Source organism: Antechinus flavipes, chromosome 6, assembly GCF_016432865.1.
Source record: "Antechinus flavipes isolate AdamAnt ecotype Samford, QLD, Australia chromosome 6, AdamAnt_v2, whole genome shotgun sequence".
In the NCBI taxonomy this organism is placed as follows: domain Eukaryota; kingdom Metazoa; phylum Chordata; class Mammalia; order Dasyuromorphia; family Dasyuridae; genus Antechinus; species Antechinus flavipes.
The window spans coordinates 222,005,890-222,026,087 of NC_067403.1; the positions used below are offsets into that span (position 1 = coordinate 222,005,890).

Sequence of the window (20,198 nt, forward strand, 5' to 3'; positions counted from 1 at the left end):
GAGGACTGTAATCCACACATTAGAGACTCAGAAATGTCCAGTGGTTGGTCCCTGAGCACACAGCTAGCTGCAAAGCACTGGAGGGAGGATCTGAACCCAAGTTTTCTTATCGCCAAGTCTGGCATTCTTTCCACTGGGCCAGGCTGTCTCTTCACCCACTCTGTCAATGACTAAACATATCACAAGGTTGAAAATTAAAAACTTAAATGTTTCCGGGAATCTATTGACTATAAAAATCCCAAAGTCAATGATTGTCAAGCTGGAGGTTTACTATTGCTTGTATATTCAACACCAACACTAGGCTGCCAGTATGTTTGTCCTTGGGAGGGACATGACTTTTCTTTCCCTTAAAGCTCTTTTGGACAGAAAGAACCCTGACCATTCCACACACACCCCTCCATCCCCACCCCCAAAGAAACACACCGAGTCTGTAAAATATTAACAATTTATTTAACATTAGTCCACGGCTCAAACAAGTGTTAAAACTCCCTAAAAAGCCCTACTAAGTTAATACAAAGTTAATTAAATGAAACACCTAAGAGAGCATAAACTGGAATATGGAACACTCATTAGTGATTCTTTTTTATGTTGATTTCCCTATGAAAATATCTTCAGAGGGGACAGCATGAAATTCCAGGGAGTGGAAAGGGAGAAGCTATATGGAAAGAGCTGTTCTACAAACTTTCCTTATATTTTTCATTTCAAAGGTTTACCTTAAGAGAAATGCATTATGGAAATCCCAAGTCTAACAAACAGAAGGTAGGTGAGGGACACCTCATCTCCTATGCAAGTGAGTCAGGGGAATGGGTTCACAAATGTATTAACGGAGGGGGAGAGGGGGGCTCTCTAACCCAAGCCTTTCATTTCACAGACGAGGAAAATGAAACCCATAAAGTCAAGACAAATCTAAGAGAACCTTCCATTTAGCTTCTCAAGACCTGTTTCCCCAACTGTATAAAGGGGGAAGGGAGGGGAAATCACTAGATGGTCTCAAATATTCCTTACAATTCTAAAGCTCTGCTCCTCAAAACTCACCTTCTTAAATGGCAAGGGTATTCAAATGAACTGTCATGGGAACACAGGCATTACCTGAAGTTTCTCGGGGATATTAAGTTCCCAGATGGGAAATATTTAACAAAATAAATAAAAGTACAAAACAACCTAAATAATGTGATTTTCTAAGTAAATCTGTGGCCCTATCACACTGTTCTAGTCCCATTCCATTGTTTTATAGGTAAGGAACTGCTGAGCTAGAACTGAAAAGTGACTTATCAAAAGTGAATTACAACCGCTGGCTGAGTTGGGATTTGAACCTGGATCCTCTGATGCCAAATCCAGCATTGTTCCCCTTTTCTTTTAATTGAGGACCAGACAGACCAAAAGCCCACATCTTCCCCCACCTCTATTGTCCTACCCCTGAAAGCTTGCCTTTTGGGACCAGTCTCCCATAGCACCATTTGCTGAGTCTCACCACCACCACCCTCTCTGCACCCCTTGGCTTAGGAAAGTTAAGTGGGTAAACTGGAGTAGGTCGGGATGACCTTTGAAATGCTTTATGGCTCTAGCACCATGATGCAGAGTCAGACTTCCAAATAACTCCAAGATGGTAAAAATCCGAGCTTCCAGGGGTCTTATTGAGAGCTTCAGTTAAAAAGGAATGGTCAAGAGAACTCACATTATCATTGCTCTCTAATGAAAAGTCACTCCACTGAATCATCAAATGTAAGGGAAATGAAAACTTAAATAACTCTGAGGTTTCATCTGACACCTGAACACTGCAAAAATTATAGAAAAAAGCCAGGGTTAGAGAATGTCACTGCTAGTTAGAGAGACTGTGGGAAGACAGACACACAAAAACATCATTGGCGAAGCTGTAAATTGTCCCAACTATCTTGGAAAAACAAATGGAATTGTGTGAGAAAAGTGACTTAAAACTGTTCATACCCTTTGACCCATAGTCCTGGACATATATCAAAGAATGTCAAAGACAGAAAGAAAGATCCAATATATGTGGAAATAGCCATATACATATAACTACAGTTTCTGTGTAGCAAAGAATTGGGAACAAAGTGTGTGTCCACCAATTGGGAAATGATCATTATGGGAATTTAATGGAAAATTCTTATGTAGTAAGAAATTGCAAATGTGAGGAATTCAGACAAACAAAAGGAGAGTGGAATGAATGGATGAATGAAGAGTAAAAAAACAGAGCCAGAGCAATATATACATCAGCCACAACAATTCAAAGGAAAAGATGGATTAAAAAAAGGAAGCCAGATTAAGAAACCACCACATTGATAATGTTTTCCAGAGTGAGATAAGACCTAAAATCCCTCCTTTCAGCAGAAAGATGGTGGCTACCCAATCTAGCCACTTAACTAGGTTCCAAGGGCAGGGTCAGTTCCCAGGATGAGTGGGTCAGAGGTAGATCCAGAAATAACTGGGTATTTTCTCTTTGACCTAAAGTGAGATTCTCCTGGATCTAGAGTAGGAAAGTTAAAACTTTACACATGCTTTATTCTTCCTCCCATTTCAATTCTCAGAACTCTTCAGTTCCTTCCAGGTTTTTACTGAAATGCCACTTCTTTCAGGAAATCTTGCCTACTATGTTCTCTCTCTTCTCTCTCTTTTCTTCTCTCCCCCCTAAATTATTTTCTGTACTTATCTATCTGCATGCGTGTATGTATATTTGGATCTCCTAACAGAGTTTCCTTGAGGAAATTAGGAGTCTTTTTAAACCTTGTATTTGCATATCTAGCCCACTCTGGTACAATGAACATTTATTTAATAGAGTTGAAATATATTTATTTTTATTTTAAATATGAAAGCTAGGTTTAGGGCTCAGAAAGGGAAGAAAAGCAAGTTAAGAGAATGTCACAAATAGGATTCTTTGTATATCAACAACATACTATACCAACTAGAAACTCTAGAAAAAGTCCAACCTTAACAAAGAATATTGCAGTATAATGACCACAGCAACTAAAAAAACCAACCTAATGAAGCAAAAGTCTCTCCTATAAGCAAAGTTTCTTCATTAAAAACACAATCACAAAGTAAATTGTGATGTAGGATCTCACATCAAGGAAGCATAAATCATTAAGTAAGGAAGCAAAATGACAATGTCCTCAGGATATCTCTCACTTTGTAAATCCTATGAGCATTTCTCCAAAATTGAAACAGTAAGGCAGTCAGGTGTATGGGCAAAATGCAGAATCTAAACCCAAGAAGATTAATCTTCCTGAGTATAAAATCGGTCTCAAACATGTACTACCTGCCTGACCCTGAGGAAGTCACCTAACCCTATCTGCCTCAGTTTCCAAATCTATAAAATGAGCTGTAGAAGGAAATGGCAAACCATTCCAATCTCTCTGCCAAATAAATCCAAATGGTGTCACAGAATAGTCAGCAACAAATTCTCTTGTCTGGAAATAAGTAAGTCTGCATATATACACACACAAGCATTCCCCATGCCAATTATGTGCAAGGTCTCAGAGATACTAAAAGTTGGAATAAAAACCACCACCAATAGTTAGTTCTATGCCCTAAGAGTGCTGGAGAAGGAATATTCACAGTGAGCTTACATCTTAATAGAGAAGAAAAATACTTATTTTTAAAATAACATAAAACTAATAATTGCAAATATATACACAAGAGTTCGATACAAAGTAATCTGGGAGATTTCCCTTTGCAGTTTGGGGAAAGAGAAAGGCTTTTCTCCAAAGATGCTGTTTGAGCTGCATCTTAAAGGAAGAGGATTATATAGTCAATGGCAACTGTATACAAGGCTAATTCATATATGTGCGTGTATATAAGATCTACATACACACAAGATGCATACACATACATGGAGATATAAACAGGTGTATACTTACTGGATTTTAGATTTCAAGCTTTTTTGAAAAGGGCCTTAGAAGATCTATTACTCGATTGCCTTCACATATACACATAACCAGGACCTTAGGGCCAATGACATAGGGATAAGAGAGGTGCTTGAGAAATTCACATCACTGCTTTTTCTGCTTAAAAGTTATGTCTTTCTCCTTTCTTTGTTGCCCTGGGTTCCATTTGCTGAGGTGTCATTTCAAAGAGGCAGAAGAACAGAGGGAAAAGAAAGCTACTTATCTTGAAAAACAAAAAAAGCTCAAAAAATCCAAATTATTCAAAAATCAGTGGAAGAAGAGAAAATAAATAATATGTTAATAAGGCCATTCAGAGTTTAAAAAGTGTTTTTCTTCATAACAGCCCTCTAAGACAGAAAGCATGGAGAAAGCGGCACACAGCTTGCTGTCCATTCCGATGCCCCCAAGAGTCTTGCCTTTTCCAATATGCCTGTGCCCCCTCTCTAGGCTGTTGGCTCCAATGCCCACTTTTCCTGGACACAAACCAAATACCCTTCTATAAGCAGTTCTGCTAACTACATGGGAAGAGAAGCAGAGCTCAACACTGATAGATAGACCCCACAACAGAAACTTTAGAAGGCCAAAGCCATGGGTGCCTTGCTGGGATATGAAGATGATCAATTAGTCTCATTCTGTGGACTGACAAGGAGAAGATAAACATGAAGGCATACAGTCCCGTAGGCATGTTCCACTGGGAACCAAACATCTGTGTTCCCTTCTTGTGGAGCTGCCAGATAAATATCAACTTCAAACACAGAAGATTGGTGTCCAAATGTATTGCAGGGGAAAAATCCCCGTTGGTAAAATCTATCATTAGCTGAGGAACAGGTCCATGGAAACAAACCTCACTATAAACGATTCCAACCGATATTTGAAATTGATCTGTTCAAAATGCAAGATTTCCTCCCACCAACACAAACATGCAACGTCACATAATGGGATTTTTGCAAGAAAGCATTTTGATTACTAACAGTAAGCCCTGTGGTTAGCTGACAAATCTTGCCAATGGAGCAGAGCATGCCGAATGGACGGAGCCTTCCGCTGTCTGCCCTTCCTGCCTCACACTCTGTTTGCGAAAGACAGGAATGAAATATTCCATATGTTTTCTTTGTCAGCAACACGGCTATTGAAAACAGGGCTACAGCAGTTTCCCCGCTGAGGGACTGGGTCAAGCTATTCATGTGGAACTGGGCAGATGTCAAGATGGTAATGAGGAAAAAATCTCAAAACATTTTTTTTTTTTTTTAAACAGAACAAGGACATAAAAATGCACAACTGTATTTGAAACACTCGGCCAGTCTAAACAGGTTTTAAACGCTGCTACATTTGCTACGGGTTGGGCTGGATTTATGGGGTATTTTAAAATCATATCTGTATCAAAATTCACACTTTCAAAACTTTCTGGGAAGCGTTTCATGTGAATACCAAAAATACCATGCCATTTTTTTTATTTGTTAAAAGAGTGATTTTGCCAGTAAACATTTCTTCTTTAAAGTAATTTTTTTTTTAAGTGTGAGATTCTACTCAGACACAAAACAGTAAGAGATTCTTCAAACAGAATGGAAATCTAGCTATAAAATACCCAATAAATTGCATTGGAAAAACGTTTAAAGACCTTATTATTGTTAAGATTTAAAGCAACCAAAATGCTTTATCTCTAATGAAGTCATGGGGAAGAATCTAAAAACTTTATTGAATTTACAAATCAAAATGATTCTCATCTACTTTCAGAGTGTTTCCTTTCATCACTAAAAAAGAAATTAGAAATAATGATGCATTAGGTGGCTCAGTGGATAGAGTGATGGCCTGCAGACAGGGAAGATTTCTGTTCCTGAATTCAAATGTGGCCTCAAATACTTACTATGTGACTTTGGACAAGTCACTTAACCCTATTTGCTTCAATTTTCTCATCTGTAAAATAAGCTGAAGAAGGAAATGGCAAATTACTCAAATACCTTTGACAAGAAAACCCCAAATGTGCTCACAAAGAGTCAGACTACTGAACAGGAACAATACTCTGGAGGAAAGGGAGAGGTTCCCAAAAAGAAAGAGTTAATCATTCTTTACATACACTGAATTTTAGGGCCAGAAAATAAAAAATCTAACAGGTCTAAAGATTATAGAAGCATCATCCTGAAACCAAGAGACATAGCAAACAGCCTGGCCTTTTTTCACCTGGCCTGCCCCTGGCAGACTGGTCTCACTGGCCTCCAGCCACCTGAGAGAGAAAGTAATTTCAAGTCTATGCTTGATGGATGACCCAATATCATTAATGGATACAAAGACCATAGATACAAAATAGGTACAAAAACCATGTCTTGCTAATTTGTTTTTTAAAGGACCTAAATATAATTTTCAGAATGATAGCTGTCAGACTAATCTAAATTTTCTCATGACCAAAGAAACTGAGATATCAGATCAAAATGGGCTTTCACTTTGATCTTCACACACTCATCCAGAAAAAGGAAAATATGACTTTCTTTGATCATTACTTCACAAGAGAACACTAGTAGTAATGACAGATAGCATCTTTGATGATTACTTCACAAGAGAACAACAGCAGTAATAAAAAGATAACATTTATATAGTACTTACTATGTGCCAGGCACTGTGCAAAGCCTTTTACAATTATTACCTCATTTGATCCTCACAACAACCCAGGAGACAGGTGCTATTATGATGCCCATTTTACCTGAGAAAACTGAAGCAAACTGGGTTAAATGACTTGTCCAAAGGCATACAGCTAGGGAAACTCTGAGGCTACTTTTGAACTCAGGGCTTCCTGACTGTAGGCCCAAAGACATCTTGTCAAATCTTTTCATTTTTCAGATGAGGAAAAACTGAGTGTGACCTATATCAGATTTCTTGCTGTTTTGGGGAAGGGGAGGTATAGGAGGGAGGGAGAAAAAAATCTGGGACTCAAAGTCTTATAATAATGAGTGCTGAAAACTGTCTTTACATTTAATTAGAAAAAAAATACTATTAAAAAAAAAAAAAGAAAGAACGAACCTACATGGTAAAGAACATATTCTGTCTCAGAAAGGTCAGCCTGGCTAAGCCAGAAGGATTTTCCTTCCAACAATAGACTTTGGTCATCTGTATCTGGACACATATCTGTTCCTTAAAGGCAAGAACTATTTATGGTGGTGTTTGAGGTGGTTGTTTTTATCCTCAAGGGCTACCTAGCTTCATACATGTGGGCATCTAATACATGTTTGCAGAACTAAAGGCTTCCATCAAGAGTGATGGAATAACCTCTGTATTTCTGGGTAACTCAAATACTTAGAAAGCTTTTCCTTATTAAGGGCTTAGAAATGAGCTACTTGGGTGTCCACAATAGGAAAATGTGTGTTTTTTAAAGCCACAGGAGAAATTAAGCTTTTTGAGGGCAGCTACTTTTTTTGGCCCTCAGCCCAGCAAAGTATTTCACATATAGCATCCTGTCTTGCTTTCCTAGCTGTATCCCAGAGTTTTGTGCATGACTCTTAATTGATAAATCTTGCTCCATTCATTCATCCATCCTGATTAATATTTGGATTGAATGAAAAAAAAGCCGTTACTGAGGCAAAAATAATTAGGGCTATATATTCAATGGAAAATATGCTGCATTATGAGTTTTGAATTCTAATCCTTGACTTCAGGCAAGTCAATTTCTCTCTGTGTCTTATCAATTCATGGTACACAAGATGGAGGGTCAAATGATATGGGTTCAAATCTCAACTCTATTACTAACAGTATGATCTTTAGCAAGTGATTTATAACTTCTCTGGCTTTCAGCTTCATTTGTCAAAAAGGAGGTTGAACTAAACCTCTAACCTTCAGATCTAAATTCTATTCTAAATTCTAGGTCAGCCCTTGATCAAAGATCAACAACCATGGTTGGCCTCCATTTGTTTTCAAACACCTGCAAGCTAAAAACCGTTTTTACATGTTGAAATTACACACTTTATCTAAACATGTAAAACCACCCTTATCTCTCAGGTCACACAGAAAAAAAGCAGCAGAGTTGGTTGACCCCTGATCTAGATGGTTAGTTTGTGTTATCTTTAAATTCTCTGTATTCTCTGTTTTAAAGGCATAGTGATATTTCTACATAATATCAATCAGGTTCGGTCTATACCTTGTCTAAAAAATATAACAGAGATTTCGAAAGGATCCAAGAGGGAGAAATGAAAATTAGCAAAATTTTTAAAATAATAAGTACTTAGGGACTGCTAAGAGCCAGATTCTGTGAGATACATATGAGTGTATACACACACATATATGTGCATATATACACACATAAATGAGACAAATTTGAGATAGTTCTTATATATAGAATAGAATATAAGCTCTGTAATGAGCTTATATTCTCTCAGGGGAAAACATGTACAAATACATATATATGTATGTGTATATATATATATGGCAAATACATGGAACAAGGAGTGGGGCAAAGTACTAGTAGCAAGGGGAATCAGGAGAAGCCTTAAAGGGGTGGTGACAAGTCACAAATTAGATTATTATAAAGCTTACAGAAATGATTAAAGGCTATTAGAGTATGATTGGAGAAGAGGAAATAAGTTTAAAGTGAATCACTGTGAATAAAGCTTAGCCATTAGGAGGGACTTCGTGGCCCAAGACCAAGAGAGAGCAATATCTCAGTTTCTGTACCTAAAGAAGCTAGGTGGTGTGGTATGAGCCTGGTGTCAGGAACAGCAGAGTTAGGATACTGCCTCGGACACTGATTTTAAGCAAATGTGACTTTGTAAGCAAATCACTTAACTTCTGCTTGTCTCAGTTTTCTCAAAAGCCGAAATGGGAATAATTCTAACATGACCCATCTTGCAAGATCAGTAGATCTCAGAGCACAGAGCCTGGTCCATAGTAGGTGTTATGTAATTCATATTCCTTTCCTAAGGAACTGGACTGGGAATACAAGTTCAATTCCAGCTCCGTCACCTGCCACTTTTATGTGACCTTGGGCAATTCAATTCAACACACATTTATGAAGCAGACAAATCACCTAAACTCTCTGGGTCCAATCTCCTTATTTGCAAATTGAGGTGTTCAGCCGAAATGATCTCTAAGATCTCTTCCACTCCTGGGACTACAGTAGTCATGTACTGGCATATAGGTGGCCTATGAGTTATACAGCAATGTGACAGTTTAAAGAAAACTGACTTTAGAGGCAAAAATCCTGGGTTTAAATCCTGAATCTGACTTATTACTTAATGTTACCTCAAGACAATCATTAGGCCTCCCTCAAAAACTAGGAGGACATTTTTTCCAAATGCTAGATAGAGTCAGACTACATGGTATCTGAGATTGAGCTTTAGATCTACTAACCTATTAACCTTTAAGTCTCATTCAGTTCTTGTCATTTCGATAATGTATTTAAAAAAAAAATCCAGCCTCTATCTGATGTCCACTTAACGTATCCTGGCTATTCCTTCAAGGACTTCTTGGGAAGAGAAAGACAGGTAAAATGGCTCAAGACAAAGCAGGTACCTTCCAGGCTTCAGAGAGGAAAATGCCATCTGGAAGTGCACGGACCTGCCCGCCCAACTCTTAAAAAATGAGAATTATAAACTCCATCTAGCTACACATTAAAGAAATTCTCAGCAGGCTTCCCAGTTTGGTTATAAATGTTGTCACTTGTTCTAAATTACACAGTGGTTTATGCTGGAAGTTACCCATCGGAACGTTCCAGCGGAGCAGAGAGGGAGGGAAGAGGGAAGGAAGTTCTGAAGGCAAGCTGGCCACATTCTTTAGCAGTGCCTAATACCGCTCCAAGGTAAAGCAGCTGTCTCCAGGCCAAATTTATGTTCTTCTTCAGATGCTCTTATTAAAGTAAATTTCCCCAAATAGAAAACTTTTTAAATAAGGAAGCAGGGGTGGGGGCAGCTAACTACAAGCAACTCACTCAAGTACTGTGCATCAAGTCCAAACATATGACCAAGGTTTTTTTTTTTTTTAATTGCTCAAGTTTTGTTTTCAAGTGACACCAAATTGCTCAGCTTTTTAAATAAAAACTCCCATTGAAGGCCTAGGAGAATTATTTAATCCCTACTGGCAATCAATCAACAAACATTTATTAAGCACCTACTATGTACAACAATGAATGAATGGATGCAAAATCTTTATTAAATGGTATGTGTCAAACACTGGGCTAAGCACTGAAGATATTAAAAAAAAAAAAGACCTAGCTAAAAGAAATCATAAATAATTTTACAAATTAAATCAAAATATTCAAAGTCTCCTTATGTAATCATAATAATAGCATTTATGTACCATTTTGGACTTGCAGAACACTTTCCATTTGGTATCTTACTGGACGTTCACACACACCTGGGGAGGTAAGTGCTATCATTAAGTCCATTTTTGTCATAATTGTTGTTCAGCTGCTTCAGTTCTGTCTAACCCTTTATGACCCCATTTTGGAGGCTCTTTTGGCAAAGCTACTCATGGAAAATGAAGCTAGTAGAGGCCAAGGGATTTGCCCCTTCACAGAGTTGGCGTCTGAAGAGAGATTTGGGGGCAGATAAGTGATGCGCTGGCCCTGAAGTCAGGAGGACTGGAATTCAAATCATGGCTGTGTGACCCTGGGTAAGTCATTTAACCCCAATTGCCTCGGGGGGTGGGAGGAGGAGGAGAGAGAGAGAGAGAGAGAGAGAGAGAGAGAAGAGAGAGAGAGAGAGAGAGAGAGAGAGAGAGAGAGAGAGAGAGAGAGAGAGAGAGAGAGAGAGAGAGAGTGTGTGTGTATGAGTGTGTTGAACTCAGGTATTTCTGATTCCCCGTCCAGAGGTCTATCGACTACATATCATTCGATATTTTCTCCCTGCTCTTTTGTCTCACCCAGACAGCAGACCACTATGGGTTCTATATTACCTTCAGCCAACATTCATGTAGCACTTTGCAAACACTGAAAGCAACTTTCAATAAGAAATATCAGAGTCCTCATAGCATTGTATGGAGCAGGCACTCTGAGTAGCATCATCTCCATGATAAAACATGAAACCTGAGGCAGACAAACTCCTAGGCCACAATCACAAGGACATGTGCCTAAGGGAAGAATCAAAACTAGGCTTCTGTAGCCCTCCTGCCATCCACCTTATGGCAGCTTCCTCCTGCAGTGGGCATTGCTTACACCTCCTCAGAAGGTTATTTAAGCAGTTGTTTTCATATGTGCTGGCCCCTAGGAACACAAGACTTAACTTGTACATCAGAAATGTCTTCCTTGGGGAAAAAAAAAAGGAAGGAGACATTCTGTTTTACTTCTTGCTTCTCGGATTTTCTGGAGGATTGCCCTGAAAGTCAATCACACCCACAATGCAGAGCAGGACAGATAAGAGTCAGATTTAACAGTGAGTAAATCACTGAACTTGGGAGTCAAGAAGACCTCAATAGGTGGTTCTGTACCATTGGAGCAAATCACAACTTCGTAGAGCCTGAGTTTTCTTATCTATAAAATAGGAAGAATATTAGCCCTACCTGATTGAGTTCTTGTGACACAAAAGAAATAGTATCTGCTTAAAAGGGAGGACAAGGAAGGAAATAAGCACCTATTGCCATTTATTAAGCACCTAGTAGGTGCCCTGGCACAGTACTAAGCACCTCAACAAGTACTATTTCATATGATACTCAGAACAACTCTGCAAAATGGGAGTTATTATGATCTCCATTTTATAGTTGAGGAAATAGAGGCAGATGGAGTTAAGTGATTTGTTTAGGGTCACACAGCTGTAAGTGTTCAAGTTAGGATCTGAATTCAGGTCTTTCTAACTCCCAGGCCAGAATTTTATACATTTCTCAAGATTTAACTGCTCCTAGTTATCTGGTTATACTACAAAAAGTTAGTTAGTTTGTGTTATACCACAACTAAACACAGACAACTAAAATTTGAGACTCAAAGCCAGTAACTCATAACCAGAAGTCCAATGGGCCTCATACCACCAAAAAAAAAAAAAAAAATCTCAGCTTTGTCATCAGTTTCTAACAGGGTTTCAATTAAAATCTTTTTTTCCCCCCTGCACCTGAATAGAACCAATGAAGCACACCATATAATTACCTCTTGCTATTTAAATGGTTATTTATTGAATAGACCATGACTCTTATTAAAGTTTCTAGAAAGCTGATGATTCTCAATACTTAACCCAAACTACAAAAATCTCTCTGCTCCCTCCCTCACCCCAGGTTATTCTAAGACCATTCTGCACAGGCCAGTTTGCAGATTCATACATAGCCTCCAGTAGTTTGACAATTAGGTATAGGGAGCACAAAAGAATTGTCAGAACAGAGCTGGCATAGTAGTTTTTGTGATGGGTGCTAATTTGCTAAATGTTGTTTTTTCTTTCATTGACATGGCAGGCTTTCCAACATTTGTCCATTCTAAAAAACAAAAAAGTTAAAATATTTCATCTTACTGACCAAAAAAAAAAAAAAAATCTTAAAAAGTGAGAGAAAGCAGCAATAAAATTGGATAACTTTTTTTTTTCTATAAAATGGACTTCAGAACTACTAAGACCTAAATCTCAGACCATACCTATAGTTTGAGGCCCTGGACTGATAGGTGGCCACACTCAAGGCATTTTTAAGATCTAGCTTCCCCCTTTAATACCATCCTGGAGAGCATGATTCTGGACTTACTTCATCTCTTGGAGGTCTAGGCAGTTTTTAAAAATGGGAAGACAATGCCAGATGCTCATTTGTGTTGAAAAAGTGCTTTCCCTCTGAAATTACAGGTTTGAGTTTAAAAAAAAAAAAATCCTTCTTATCAAGAGAGCTGTAAGTTATGTATTCCAGAGCCAAGGGCACATCTGGCAGTTTAATCTTTAACAAAGGTACACCAACAGATTTTAGGCTATTTTCATGAACTAGAGTTAGTCACTGGATAATAAGGTCCATGAATGAGTAGTTAGTTGAAATACACACTTCCATAGCTGACAAATGAAGGGAGGAAATAGGTCATTTCCCTCATAGTAAACACTACAAAAACAAAAGTCATTGAAAAAACTTTTCAATTGAGTACAGCAATCTCTTAACCACAGAGACTCTCCTGTTTATTAACTCCAAGTCTGATAGAAATATAATGTTTCAGAATGAGAAAGGACCTTCAAAATCCTTGGAATTCAACCCAATCTCAAAACATAATGGAAAATGATTCCACTAAAGTCATCCAGTGACCCAGGTGGGTCTCTGGTGGCCTCCCTACTACGTCATGCTCATTAAGCCTTAAAAATAAATTCAATCTAGTGTCTACACTAGACTCAACTTGTCCATGAAAACAGATCTTCATGTTTTCCCGGGAGAGGAGATTGCTCTCACTCAAGGCAGGAAAGTTCTTGGATATTATAGTTTGGCTGCAGAAGTCTTTTGGATACTGTAGAGCTCCTTCCACTCCTCTTGAAAGGAAGGTCAATGATTTACATACCAATATTTTATTGGTCATTGACAAGTCAGGTTTTCCAATGAGAACACTTGTCCATGCTTACAAAGAACAAAAAACTACCTCTTGATGGCCAAAAAATAAGTTTTAAAGTAAAAGAAAACAGCATGAATAGAGAGAAAGCTGGTGTCAAGCGTCAAGAAGACGTGGACCCAATCCTGCCTTTGGTTCATATGAGCTGCATGATCATGACCAAATCATTTTTTCTCTGGTCACATGGTAAAAATGAAGGATAATCACTGCACAACTCAGCCCTTCTGCTCCACTTTTATCTTTTTTTTTTTTAATAGATTTTTACTTACAAGTTATATGCATGAGTAATTTTACTCCACTTCTATCTTTAGGACCTCAAGAGTCATTGAAAAAGGCCCCCAAACCTTTGGGTGAATCCCTTGAGACAAATATGGAAAAAGAATATGAGAACAGCTTGTAATCTGCATTATGGTAGAGAACATCCACAAAAATAGGAAAAACAGAGCCTCTTAGTGATATTTAATGATATGTTAATAGCATAGACACAATACTTTATGCAGACTTCACTTTACCAATCAAAAATTATCCCCAAAATAGGTACTTTTAAAAAATTTAATATTTTACCAAATATCTTAATATTAATAATAAATTAATACTTAATAATTTATATGTTAATGATTAAGTATATATAATAAATAAATAATATTTTACCAAAGATTAGTCATCTATTTAAAGAATGGATCCCTTTGGAAAAAAATAAGCACTTTCAATGCACGTTTTATTGGCATAAATCTGGATTTTCACATAATATATTTGCTTAGAGTCAAGTACATATGCAAAGGGAAAATCTAAGTATTGTCAGCAAGACAAAGGAAACAAGCAGAGGCCATCGTGTTAACTAATCTTGCAATTCCCAAAATTATACCTGGAGACAACATTAGAATGTAAATTCCTTAGGATCTTACCTTTTTTGCCTTTCTCTGTAGCTATGGAATTTAGCACAGTGCCTGACACATAATAAACCTTTAAAATATTTGTTTTTTCATGACTAATGTAGAAATATGTTTACATGATTGCACATGCATAGCCTATATCAAATTACTTGCTGTCTTGGGAAGAGAGGAATGGGAGGGAGGAAGGGGGAGAAATTAGAAACTCAAAAATCTTACCCAAAAAGTGAATGTTGAAAATTATCTTTACTTGTAACTGGAAAAAAATAACACACTATTTACCTTAAAAATTGCTTCTTGATTAATTGGCTATGAAAATAAATATAAACAAAAAGGCACAGACTGTAAAGTTAATTATCACCGTCTACAAGGGAACAATGATACTAAAAAGATAAAAGACTTTCAGATGATCTATCAGAAGAGAAAAAGTATTGAATAAAACATCCCCCTCTACTTTGCCAGTACTTTCCCCTTTCCCGATACCTTGAGGAAGATTTTGAGAGGGAAAGCCTGCAATAGAGAGATCAAAGAACACAGACTGGCTATAAAGCACCTTAAAGATCTGGCTCTCAACCAGGATAAGTTCACAATTTAAAAAAAAAAAAACTTTAATAGTTGCATTTCAATATATTTGCTTTCCTGTGTTATCCTCTTATTTTATTTTCTGCACTGAAAAATGTTATTCTAAGAAGGGTTCCATAACTCATGCAAACCCCTAATGTTGTCTAAACTTATCATTTACAGAAGCAAATGTGATTTGCCCTGAAGGCCATATAGGTAGAAAATGACATTATCAGGAAAGGCTACTAACAAATTCTGAAAGAATTTTTGGGGGAAGGAAGGAAGAGAGAAGAAAAAAAGTGCAAGATAAATTCAGGGCACAGATTATATGCTTTAAAGATTTTCTAAATAAAGCCAATTAGAAAATTGTTTACATGGTATTCCGATCCCCAGATCACTAGCAACCTTATTTTCCAGTTATAAAAATATGCCCACAGAAAACAAACCCAAATCAACAAAAGCTCCCTGGATTCTTCAAACATTCTTATTTGAGTTTTCCATGGCAGGTTTCCTAATTAATTCTTGAACCAAAAGGAAATTATCTTCCATAATCAGTCAAGTTCCAACCAAGCTGATTGTGATGGATTTCATCTTCCTGACTCCTCACACACTCCATTTCAGCACAGCCCCTATTTTCTGCTCCCCATAGGACAAGTTTCATGCTCTGCCTGTGAGCCCTGGGAATGTGAGCTGTCCCCTGAAGGAAACTTTTCAATTCCTCACCTCCCCACTTGCTGGAATACCTAACTCCCTCCAACTCTCAATTTTATCTCAAGTTTTTGTAACTGGGACATTACAAATAATGGGCACTTTACATGTCATTCACCTGAACGTCATAACAATCCAGAGAAGAAGGTGATATTATTATCCTCATTTTACAGATTGGGAAACTGAGGCAATTGGTGGTGAAGTGACTTGCCTGGGTTATACATCTACTCAGTGTCTGAGGCCAGGTCTGAATTCCAGGTCTTCTGGATTACAAGTCATGTTCTCTAGCCATTGCACCACACTCCCCTTTCAATTAAAAATCCATGATCCTATTACTGAGCATACAGCCTCTGAGCTTCCTTCCAGCTCAATAGCTATTTAGTTGATGAGCTCAAGGAACCCATAAATCACTATTATATGCATTTGAACATTTCTGACTTAAAAAAAGAACAGAGAAATGTTTAAGTACCATATATTATTGTTAATATCATGGAAATCTGCACTTACTATTTTGGAAAGGGGAAAACAAAAAGCGGAAAAAGAGAATTTTGAGGATAGCTTTATTATGCACTTAAATTTGCAAATATTTTACAGGTATTTTTAGCCACTTCAGTTACCTCAGGAGGAGACTCGTGATCAATATGGAATAAAGACAGAGGTCAGATTATTTTTTTCTAAGTCTTAAGAGGTATGATATAGAAAAGGTATAAGTCCCTCCATATAGAATTATAAATAAATGGCTAGCCTGGAACTCAGGGAAACTGGAATTCAAATCCTACTAGCCCATGGGAATTATGTCACTATGTATAAATCATTTAGGCCCTAAGCAATGCTTTAAGACTACAAATTACAGTTATCCATCTTCATTGATGGAGTAGGTTTCCTGCCAGTTCCCCAACCAATAAAATCACAAGTCTAGACCCCACCAAAGAAAACCCCAAAATTCAATCTTTTAAGCCAATCTGTTAAGTAAAGGTAACTTCAATTCTGTAGAACTGCTCTTACTCAGAATAAGCTTTAAAATATATAGTTCTGTTCTCAGTTTGGCCCTTTAACATCATTATTTTTAATGGTGAGAAACGAGATGTCTTTAGAGGAAATGTCTACTATTGGATCTAATCAACAGAAAGGGCCAACCAAACCAAATCCAGTTTGAGTTCATCAAAAAAGCTGCTAGGGTACATCTATTACTTTCTCTTTAATGCAAAGTACATGTATAAACACAAAACCAAAGGATCATAACTATAGAACCAAAAGAGACTTTTGAGACCATTTATTTTTCATTTTCAGCTCTTCATTTTTCAGATGAAAAACTTGAGGTTTAAATTCAAGGTACTTTCTATCTCCCATTGATGAAATGTTTTGTTCTTTTCCCTATGTTAGTATATTTTTTCCATCAGACAACTTTCGAAGTAGGTTAGGTTATTAGCAAATCCTATTTTAGGCCTTTTCTACCTCTATCACCTTGTTGGACAAATTCACTTCCCTCTCCAGCCCTTGGTTTCTTCATCTGTAAAATGAGAGGTGAGATTTGATCACCTTCAAATTAATCCCTTGCATTTATAAATCTATGATTTATAAATCATATCAGATTTATATCAGAAGCTTATCTTATCTAATAAAAGATCTCAGGGTCTTTCATTAGAAAATAAAACTGTTCAACAGTAGATTCAAAGGCAGTATTGCTTGGATTAATGTTAGAAGGCATACTACACTAATAATTAAAAGTAAAATACCTACAAAGGCACAATTACCAAGAGGGGAAGTAGAGTAGGAAAAAAAAAACACAATAATAATAGCAAAGCCCACAGTGGTCTGCAACAGTATGGAACATACTGCTAACAATTCATTATTATTCTACTCATTAGAAATCCTATCTTTAGGACACAAACACCTCCTTCCTCTCCCTCATTTGTCTGACAAAAAACAACAACCAAAAAAAAAAAAAAAATACCTCATCCCTCTTAGAGACAAAAGCTTTCCAAACAGTTTTCCAGACATCCTTACATTCTCTCCAATGCTTTTGACTTAATCATTTATTAGATGCACACTATAATCAAGAGAAGACAAGAGAAGAAAGAATCTGGGATTAACACTCCAACTATCTCAGTTATGGATTTGAATCCAGCACTTAGCAGCTGAATGTAGGAAGCACTTTAAGAAATATTTCTGTTTGACTAACCAGCTCTCCATCAACCCTAACAGCATTCATCTATGTAAACAGGTCCTAGCGATTTATTTACTTGAAGCTCAAAAGGATAGATGAGTGACCCAGAGACACAGCTTTAGGGTCAGATGCATGACCTGTCTCCAATTCTGCCAGACCTTAAGTCATCACTCCACAGCTGACTCAGCAGACACAAAACAGGATATGCAATCAGGATATTCTGTGTAAGTGACAGAAGCCCAGTGCTTGGGACACCTATTTATTTCCAACTTTCTTTTTTTTGAAATTAAGGGTTTAGGCCCTTATTGAGCTTCTTTGTAAGCTTCATTACTGAATCAGGACCCCTCTCAAGTCAAGTCCATGGATCAACAAGGTCAGCTCGCAATAAGTTGCTGAAATGTATGGTAGGGAAAAGAAGATACAATATAACTTATCATGCACCACCCAAGTCTGTTGAGGTTTTCTGACACCTGAGCCTCCAAAAGAGATCAACCCTCCCTCTTTAAAAGTCATAAACAATCTCCCAATTCCTCCTCCTTTCCTCAAAAGATGCCTAGTTTTCCAGGAGGGCTGCAGGGAGAGATCTGTTCTGGACTGGATCTGATCGAACTGCCAACTTAAGGGGGAAGGGGAGGGAATCACAGGTGTTTCCTCCCTCCACGTGCAGAGATACAGGAAAATCCTAAGCACACACATCACCCGGGACCTCAGCCCCCAAGAACCCTCCATGGCAGAGGCCCAGAACCACCAGGCTCCTTCTTCCTTCCTCCACCCTTCCCGTTTTCTTTCTTTCCTCCCTTCCTCTTTTGTTCCTTTTCCCATCCTTCACTCCTTGCTTTTTCCCTTGCTTCCTCAGCTTTTCTTTCCTTCCCTCCTCCTCCCTTTATTTTCTCCTTTCCTCTATTTTCCTTCCTTCTTCCCCTCTCTCCTTTCCTTCCTTTTCTTCTCCTCCCTTCCCTTTCCAGCTTTCCTTCTTCTTCACCCTTCTCTCTCCTTCCTTCTCTTCTCTCTCTCCTTCCTTTCTCCTCTCCTTCCCTTTACTCTTTCCCCTTCTACCTTCCTCTTTCCTCTCTCCTCCCCTTCTCTCTTTCCTTTTTCTTCTCCTCTCCTTTTCCCTCCCTTCCCTTCACTCTTTCCCCTTCCTCCATCTCTTCCCTCTCTCCTTTTTCCTCCTCTCCCTCCTTCCTTTTTCCTTTTTTCCTTCCACCCTCCTCTTTCTTCTCTCCTTCGGTCCCTCCTCCTCTCTCCTTTCCTCCCCTCCTTTCTTTTTTCTCCTCCTCTCCTTTTCACTCTTCCCTTCACTCTTTCCCCTTCCCCCATCTCTTCCCTCTCTCCTTCTTTCCTCCCCTCCCTCCTTCCTTTTTCCTTCCCTCTCTCCTTCGCTCCTTCCTCTTCTCTCTCCTTTTCTCCCCTCCCTCCTTCCTTCCCCTTCGCTCTACTCCCTGCCCTTCCCGGCCCCGGGACCCGCTCCCGGCTCTTCTCCGGGGAACCCCCTTGGCAAGCCCCGGCAAAGTTTGGGGCGCCTGGGCCCTCGGGCTGCGCTCCACTCCCCTCGCCGCCTCCCTCCAGTCCGCTCCGCTCCCCTCCCTCCCGGCCGGGGACTCACAGGGAGTGGGTGAAGGCGCTCAGTCCGTCGGGCACGGCCGTCAGCCCTCTGCCGGTGCAGTCCACTCCCCGGTCGCCGTCGCAGCGGCAGGGAGCCGGGCAGGGCGGCGGGGACGCGCCGCTGGGCCCGGCCGAGCAGCCCCAGCCCAGAGCCAAGAAGCAGAGCAAGCCGAAGCACGGCATCGCCGCCGCGGCGCGCCCGAGCGCAGCGCCTCGCTCTGCGGCCCGGCTGCGGGCGCCCGGGCAGCCCCGGCTGCGGCTCCTGCGGCTGCGGCTCCCGCTCCGCGTCCGCCTTCTCCGCCTTCACGTCTCGCTGCGCGGCTCTGCGCTCGCCCCGGCCGCTCCGCGGTTGGGCCGGGCCGGGCCGGGTCGGCCGGGCTCTCTCTTCGCACTCCTAGCCCCGGGCGCAGCCGCTCGCGGCGCTGGCGCTGGCGCTGTCTCTAGCTGCCCGCGGCGGCTGCAGCCCCATGGATGGGCAGAAGCGGCTCGCCCCACAGCGCTGCCTCCCCGGCTCAGCAGGGACCCCGGCGAGCCGGCAGCGGCGACACGCAGCCCGGCCGGGGCTCGGCCATGGCAGTCGGCAGCTCCCTCGGCCCTCCTCGCTCGGCGCCGCCGCCCCTCAGGGTTGCGGAGCGGGCCGCTCGGCCATTCCGCCCGCGCCCGGGCCGCCCCACCCCCGTCTCAGCCCCTACTCGCGGCTCTCGATCGCACAGCCCCCGCTCCGAGGCGCGCTGCAGCCGCCGCGGGCCTCCTTTTCCCTTCTAGGGTTGCACGCTCGGGTTCTCGAGCCCCAGACCGTGGAGTTATGCAAATCACTTAGGTACATGCAAAACGAGCCCTCGTCCCCGAGCGCTATTGGCGCGGCGACGGCTCGAGCTCATTAATATGGACCGAAGCGAGTCGCCATT

General features: G+C 40.1%; 1 protein-coding gene across 1 annotated transcript in view; it reads right to left on the reverse strand.

The window, feature by feature from the left end:
• The window catches only part of LGR4 (leucine rich repeat containing G protein-coupled receptor 4), a 121,629-nt gene extending 101,497 nt beyond the window's left edge, over positions 1 to 20,132 (reverse strand). Inside the window, exon 1 of the mRNA XM_051966151.1 lies at positions 19,292 to 20,132. Coding sequence (XP_051822111.1) covers positions 19,292 to 19,473 — 182 coding nt within the window. The 5' untranslated portion in view covers positions 19,474 to 20,132. The remainder of the gene's footprint in view (positions 1 to 19,291) is intronic.
• Between the last annotated feature and the right edge of the window lie 66 nt (positions 20,133 to 20,198).